The 8,063-nt window shown below is 45.4% G+C and overlaps 1 protein-coding gene across 3 annotated transcripts in view; it reads right to left on the bottom strand.

Moving 5' to 3' along the window:
- The window catches only part of SPATA18 (spermatogenesis associated 18), a 45,762-nt gene extending 38,139 nt beyond the window's left edge, over positions 1 to 7,623 (bottom strand). For all 3 annotated transcript variants that reach the window (XM_010859713.1, XM_010859712.1, XM_010859711.1), the window contains exon 1: positions 7,311 to 7,623. In XM_010859713.1, the coding sequence (XP_010858015.1) occupies positions 7,311 to 7,397 (87 nt within the window). In that variant the 5' untranslated portion in view covers positions 7,398 to 7,623. The remainder of the gene's footprint in view (positions 1 to 7,310) is intronic.
- Positions 7,624 to 8,063: the final 440 nt, after the last annotated feature.

An 8,063-nucleotide genomic window follows, 5' to 3' on the forward strand; every position in this document is an offset into this window, starting at 1 on the left:
CCGAGATATGCTAGCTTTTTCATGCTTCCCAGCTTCTTGCACACATCCTTTCCTCTCTCCCTTGTCCTCTTCTCCAGCTAGAATTTCATTACTAAGATGCAGCTGACATTTCTATTCCCAGAACCTAGCATAGACAAGACATATTGTAAAAAAAAATTGTCTGAGGAATAAACGTACACTGCAGAAAAAGTGTGAATATAGAGTATCTCACCCAAACCTTTATACATACCAGGAGCTAAGTAACCATTTGTTCAATTAATTCTTAAACTCTTAATACTTGGCTCAGTTATTGGTTGAACAAGAAGGAATTCTCTTTGGCTGTTCCACTAACATTCTCAATAACCACAAAGGAGGAAAACTAACTCTGCAATTCATGTGTTTACCACAACCCGTCCCTGAGTCTCCAATGGAGTCCAGGTTTTAAAGACCAAGTAATGCACCATCACTGCAGATGGTGGCTGCAGCCATGAAATTAAGAGACACTTGCTCCTTGGAAGAAAAGCTATGATCAACCTAGACAGCATACTAAAAAACAGAGACATCACTTTGCCAACAAAGGTCTGTCTAGTCAGAGCTATCGTTTTTCCAGTAGTCATGCACAGATGTGAGAGTTGGACTATAAAGCTGAGCACCAAAGAATTAATGCTTTTGAACTGTGGTGTTGGAGAAAACTCTTGAGAGTCCCCTGGACTGCAAGATCAAACCAGTCCATCCTAAAGGAAATCAGTCCTGAATATTCATTGGAAGGACCGATGTTGAAGCTGAAACTCCAATACTTTGGCCACCTGATGCGAAGATATGACTCATTTGAAAAGACCCTGATGCTGGGAAAGACTAAAGGCGGGCGGAGAAGGGGACAACAGAAGATGAGATGGTTGGATGACATCACCGACTCAATGAGTTTGAGCAAGCTCCGGGAGTTGGTGATGGACAGGCAAGCCTGACGTGCTGTGGTCCATGGGGTCGCAAAGAGTCAGACACAACTGAGCGACTGAACTGAAGGAGATAAAGGTCCTGAAGGGAAGAAAAGTGTTCTCTATAAATTTAATAACTAGTTGAACCCTCAAGAATGTAGAAGGGGAGGAGTGAAGGGGGGTTAGGGAATCTGTTTGAAGACACCATAGCAATGACAACCACCTTTTGAGAGGGTAACAGGTAGGGAGGGTAGAGGTCCCCAGGCGGCAGGAGGAAGTAAACTGCAAGTGGCAGACTTTTTTTCCTTCTGTGTTGAGGAAACGGGTTCTGCCTAAGACCAACCTTTTCTATCTTTTCTCAAACCTTGGGCTGATAATGGCTCAGCAAACCAGTACTCATACTAATTGTTTTATGGCTGGGGGTGGCCCACCTTGGCCATCCTATCTCAAAAATGCTTATTGTGGGAGAGGGGCCTGGTGAAACTCCCTCAGCCTTGAGGTGTTTCTTTATCTGATTAGAAGCTAGCTAACAGACATAAAATGCCTTGGCACTCTTTCTGTTCCCTTCTGATGTCTATGTTAGAAGCTTTCCCTATCTCTGCTATACTTCATTAAAACTGCTACACAAAAGGCTCCAAGTAATCAAGTCTCGTCTCTGACCCTGGATCAAAATCCTCTCTTCCAGAGGTCACGAATCCTGGCGTAACACACAGCTCGCAGTAGCAACCTTTCACTTTTGTATTTAGAATCAGGCATGTTTTGGCATAAAAACAGGCTCTATTTCAATCACAGAGATTATTCTAAAACAAACAGAGGACACTTCTTTAAGAGCTCGTTTTTATGTGCTGATATTTAATATGTTGTTTACACTTGTTAGTACAGAATTCTATAGCACAAGGGAAGGGTAATGCAAGAGAAGCATTACCTCTCTATATAATACTTTTAGTTTCCCCCCACTGCCCTCAGGATAAAGTCCGAACTCCATAACACACCACCAAGGCACCCGTCCCCTGGCCCCCACCACCCCATCTCCTTGGCCTTATCTCATGTCCACTCCCTGCCTGGAAGTATTCCCAGTCCCCCGAGATATGCTAGCTTTTTCATGCTTCCCAGCTTCTTGCACACATCCTTTCCTCTCTCCCTTGTCCTCTTCTCCAGCTAGAATTTCATTACCAAGATGCAGCTGACATTTCTATTCCCAGAACCTAGCATAGACAGACATATTGTAAAAAAAAAAAAAAAATTGTCTGAGGAATAAATGTACACTGCAGAAAAAGTGTGAATATAGAGTATCTCACCCAAACCTTTATACATACCAGGAGCTAAGTAACCATTTGTTCAATTAATTCTTAAACTCTTAATACTTGGCTCAGTTATTGGTTGAACAAGAAGGAATTCTCTTTGGCTGTTCCACTAACATTCTCAATAACCACAAAGGAGGAAAACTAACTCTGCAATTCATGTGTTTACCACAACCCGTCCCTGAGTCTCCAATGGAGTCCAGGCTTTAAAGACCAAGTAATGCAATAATTCAGCATCTCTTTAATAACGAAAAGAAAATGAGGTGGTGCTGTTTGCTGTTGTTTTTAGGATTTGCTTCTCTGGGAGGGGAGTGGGTTGGAAAATATTTCTTCCTGAAGTTAAGATAAATATAACTTAAAAAAATAAAATCAAGCAAGAAACAGTTTTGCCAAAGGCCCAGAAGATTGGTAGATGTTGTAAGGTTAAAAACAAGCCAAAAGATAAAAAACAAAGGCTTCAGGGCAGAAAATTATATTTTAAAAGAACTTACTGTTTCTGACAACGTAGGAATCAAGGAAACAGACTGTGTATGAGACGGTGGTGATGGCCGGATAAAGGCAGAGGGGATAGGAATGGATAAAGAAGGAAATTATATTAGAGAAATTAAGAAGAAAAACTAAATAGCATCTAATTGTTAATCCAAATGATGGCTAGTTTGGAAAACAATCAAAATTCTGCATTGTGTTTTAGAATTAATCTGTTCAAGTTATTTATCTATTTCACTTGAAAATAACTTTTCCCAAAGGAATAACTTTAACCATGTTCCTAATTCTAGAGGAATATACACGGTCTTTTCTTTTGCTTGAGTTTATCAGAAATCAACTAATGTGGTCACAGTCAGAAAAGTCAACCTTCCACAGCACACATAATTTGAAGCTTTTAAGGAAAAAACATAGTTCTCTACAACCAATATTTTAATAAATATAATTTGCTACAATGAGTACTCTTCATCTTAAGGATTCAAGGCCAAAGTCTTTGGAACTAATAAAATAACATTGCAGTATCACAGGAAAACCCTTAGCAATTGACTGAAACTCAAACTGTAGATGACAAGATGTTGAATAAGTCTCAATGTAACCTAAATGTTGGTAGGTGCTGTAAAGAGATTTTCTCATCATCTTTCTTTAAGCGCCACACCCCCACCACCCACCACACACACACACTGTTCAGAACGCTTGCACCCTCTCACTTGTGCTCCTGATCGTTAATCCTGGCTTCTGGTTTCAATTTTAAGAAAAGTTTAATTAAAGATGTTTGGGGATCATTTCTGGGCTTCCCTGCTGGCTCAGGGGTAAAGAATCTGTCAGCAATGCAGGAGATGCAGGAGATTCCCGTTCGGTCTCTGCGTCAGGAAGATCCCCTGGAGGAGGGCATGGCAATCCACTTCAATAGTCTTGCCTGGAGAACCCCATGGACAGAGGAGCCTAGTGGGCTATGGTCCATAGGGTCACAAAGAGTTGAACACGACTGAAGCATCTGAACACACAAGGCACGCACAGGGATCATTTCTAATTTTACACTGAATATGAGGTTTGTCAGAAATGAGTCCAAGGAACTGGGTGTCTGGGAGAAAGGTGGTGGCATTCAGCCAGTCATGATTTATTGAGCAACTACTAGGGGCCAAATGGAGAAGGCAATGGCACCCCACTCCAGTACTCTTGCCTGGAAAATCCCATGGACCGAGGAGCCTGGAAGGCCGAAGTCCATGGGGTCGCTAAGAGTCAGACACAACTGAGCGACTTCCCTTTCACTTTTCACTTTCATGCATTGGAGAGGAAATGGCAAACCACTCCAGTGTTCTTGCCTGTAGAATCCCAGGGACTCGGGAGCCTGATGAGCTTCTGTCTATGGGGTCACACAGAGTTGGACACAACTGAAGTGACTTAGCAGGGGCCAAAAGTGGAATGAAACAGAAATCTCTGCCGTCTGAAGCTTACCTTTTAGGGTGTGTTGGGGGAGGGGAGGGAAGGAAGACTAATCAACAAAATAAAAGAGTAAATCAGTAAAAATTAGAAGGGGTAGATATTATGGAAGAAATAAAGCAGAGAAGGGGCACAGTGGTTCCAGGGGTGAGGGTGGCTGCTCAGTCCAATACAGTCGCCACTGGTCATATGTGACTAGTTGAATTCAAACTAGACTTCAATGAAGTTAAAACTTCAGTTCCTCAGTTTGCACTCATTGAATTTCAAATGCTTATTGGCCACCATGTTGGACAGTGATGATATAAAGATATATATAGAATGCGTCCATCATCATGGAAAGTTCTTTCAGACAGTTCTACTCTACAAAGAGCAAGGAGTCTAGTATTGCTGGAGTGGTTGAGCAAGGGACAGGGTAAGAGATAACATCACAGAGTTTAAAGGAGCACAGTTGTACAGGAGCCTGATGGCCATTGCAGGAACTTTTTTTCTGAGATATGAAGTTTGGAGAGTTTTGCCATAGGAGTAACTTAATCTGACTTGGTATTTAGAAGAATTACTTTGGGTTATTTTTTTTTAAGTCACCCAAATAAAAGATGACCAAAGGTGTACAAGCGTGGCAGCAGAGGCAGGGACGGTGTGGAACATGCTCAGGTTCTGCACAAGCTTAGAAGCTAGTACCAACAGATTCTGCTGGTGAGAAAGTAGTGGAGTATGTCATGATAAAGACTGTAACTAAAGGAAAGAAGTCAGTGTTTGTGGCATGGGAGAAGCTATGGTCAGTCACACACTGATTTGACTTTGCAATGACAAAAGCACAACTGAAAATGTCCAATGGACATTTGGAGAAGTGAGAGCTCAGATGAGAAAAGGACCTGAGTATAGATATGATATTCATCAGCATAGGGGTAAGAGATGAAACAGGAATGGAGGTGGAAGAGAAGGTTTCTAAAGTCTGCCCTTGAAGAACAACTATAAGAGAGGTGTGGGTAAGACAAGGAGACAAATAGAGTCTTAGAAAAATGCAGGTGTCGACAGCCAAATGCAATAGAGATGCCAGAAAGTTGAAGAGAAATGATGATGCCCAAGGAATGGCCACAAAATGTGGAAAGGCACTGATCTCTAAGAGTGCAGTCTCTACTAATTATATGTGTGTATTGGAGATGGGGAGAGCCACAATCTAAATATAAATGGTTTCGGTGAGAACAGAAGAATGGGGTGCACCACTGTTAGTGAGAAGAGAAAGTACAATAAACTGTGGCATTTCTCAGAACTTACAGGTCGTTTCTAAAACAATCATTTAATTTGGTCCAGCCACTACCAGTGTCATTTGTGTTCAACATTGTCTAGTGACAAACTGAATACACTTTTTAATGGTTCAAGTTAATTTAGGCCACAGGGCAAGAAAAATTGTATAAGAAGTAGCTTTAAGAAGGGAAAATACATGTATTAGGATTTGTTATTCTCATCCTTCTGAGATTAGGTAACAAGTAGCCACTTTTAAAGGTAGGTGGTGGGGGGAACCCAAGGCTTTGTGCTAATGGTGAATTTCAATTTTCCTGCAATTCTGATGGAGAAGGAATAATCAATATTGGTACTTTAAATGTGGGCAAATGGGGTAAACACTAGAAAAGAAGGCTAAGGAGAAAGCCATAGTGCTTTGAGCTCCCCTCCTCCCAGGAGCCTGGTTACAAGGTGGATAGGAAAGTCCAGGGACTCATGATGGCAGGCAGTTGCATTTTCCTGGTAGGATTTCAGAAACAAGCTAATCTAGACTCAAAAAATTGAGATCCAAAAAGCACCTTCACCCATGATCAATTCCAGTCTCCCAGTTAGCTGAGGAGGTACTGAGACCTAGAGGTTAAATAATTTGCCCCAAATGATTCAGTTTTTGTTGTTGTTGGTTGTTGTTGTTTAGTCACTAAGCCACCCGGCTTCTCTGTCCATGGGATTTTCCGGGCAAGAAAGAATACTGGTGTGGGTTGCCATTTCCTTCTCCAGGGGATCTTGCAGACCCAGGGAATGAACCAGCATCTCCTACACTGGCAGGTGGATTCTTTACCGCTGAGCCACCAGGGAAGCCCCAATGATTCAGCCAGCCAGTTCTCTGCAAAGTCAGACCTAAAAGCTGGCGGGGTGGAGCTGATTCTGGGTCCCCAGCTCTTTTTCCTGCATTGTTCTACTTGCTATGTGAGAATAGGACTCTCCTTTTTTTTGTTATTGTTCAGTCGCTAAGTCATGTCTGACTCTTTGAGACCCGATGGATTGTAGCCCTCCAGGCTCCTCTGTCCATGGGGATTCTCCAGACAAGAATACTAGAGTGGGTTGCCATGCCCTTCTCCAGGGGATCTTCCTGATCCAGGAATCAAACCGAAGTCTCTTGCATTGCAGATGGATTTTTTTTACCAGCTGAGCTACAGCATAGAACTCTTCTTTTTAAGACAGACCAACCGAAGCAAATTCTGCATTGGAGTTCTACTATCTGGACTCGGAGATGAACGGGAGCTGGAGTAGGGTGGGGGATGGAAGGAATTAATGAGATTTGAAGAACCCTATTGGGTTTGACGACAGAATATTGGCTTACAAATGCCTTCACAACAGGCTTTCTGAAATCTGCCCTGGTGTTGAAACTGCCTTACTTGCCATGCTCATCAGCGCACAAGTGAAACTCGCAAGGTTGACTAGTGTCCGTTTCATTGACTTCTGGGTACTAACTCCTGGGTATATTTCTATAAAAATCTTATCTCCAGAGTGGGAGACTTGCGGAAAGGCAAGAAGAGGGATGTAATAAATAATAATAATTCGAGTCGGGGTATGGGGGTGGACTGCAGGCAGAGGAGACTGGAGGAAGAGTGACAAGCCAGACCGGACCTGGGTTGCTCGCAGGGCTTTCCCGTTGCTAGGACCGCCAGCGTCCTTGGCTACCGCTCGCTAAAATAGGAGCTCTCCTCTGCTACGACCAGTCCAGCGCTTCGCGGACCGCGCCACCTCGCGTCAGAAGGAGAAAAAGGAATCGCATTTCCCCGCTTCCCTCGGTGCGGGTCCCAGAGAGGAATCAAAACTGCGGGACTTGGCAAAGCAGTCACCCGGAGGCCAGTCCTAAGAACCTCCCACTGAGGGTTGTGCGAGGAACTAGAGAGAGGGCGAACCCCGGGGGTCTTCCCCTCTGACTCACGTTGTACTCCCTCAGCCAGGACTCTAGCTTGTCCTGCAACGATCGTAAAGCTTCGTTGGAGACCAGTCTCCTCAGGTTATCTGCCATCGCTCGCTCTTCCGCTCGGCCCGCTCTGGGAGATGGACTCGTGGACCGCGGGGTGGTGTGGCGGGAAAGGTGTTCTCTTCCTGAGGAGCTCAGAGCGCGGCTGGTGTTTCCATCCTCCCCGCTCGGGTCGGACGGGGCAGGGTTCGAGAAGCCGGGGGGAGGTGCCCTGGGCCACAGCCGCCGCGCCTCATTCGCTGCCCCGTGCGCGGTCTCCCGGCTCCCGCGCGGCCGCCGGGAGCCAGGACAATAAAATACCCAGGCGATTATTAAACAAACCTTGACGTGAGCGCGCGGCAGCTGGGGACGCGCGCGGCCCGTTTCCTTGGCAACGCCTGCGCCGCCGCCCAGCCCTAGCCCAGCGCACTACCCGCCTGCAGCCCCGCCGCCCGCATCCTTCCTGCCTCCCCACCTCGACCCGCCCGCGGGTCCGGGGCACCGCCAGGACGCGCCATGCCGCTCTTCCTCATGCTACTGATGCTCAGCCTCATGCTGCTGCTGCTAGTGCTGCTGGTGGCCGAAAGCGAGAGCCCCCAAAGTCTGTGAGACTCTGGGTTGGGCCGGCGGCTGGAAGACGTTAAGACTTCAGATGGCAGCAGCCCGACCCTGATGGAGAGAGAGGCGCCCGCAGTGTGGCGATGCTGGGCAGCCGGAGGCCTCTTGTCTAGG

The sequence above is a fragment of the Bison bison genome, unplaced genomic scaffold, assembly GCF_000754665.1.
Source record: "Bison bison bison isolate TAMUID 2011002044 unplaced genomic scaffold, Bison_UMD1.0 scf7180017864458, whole genome shotgun sequence".
Classification (NCBI taxonomy): Eukaryota; Metazoa; Chordata; class Mammalia; order Artiodactyla; family Bovidae; genus Bison; species Bison bison.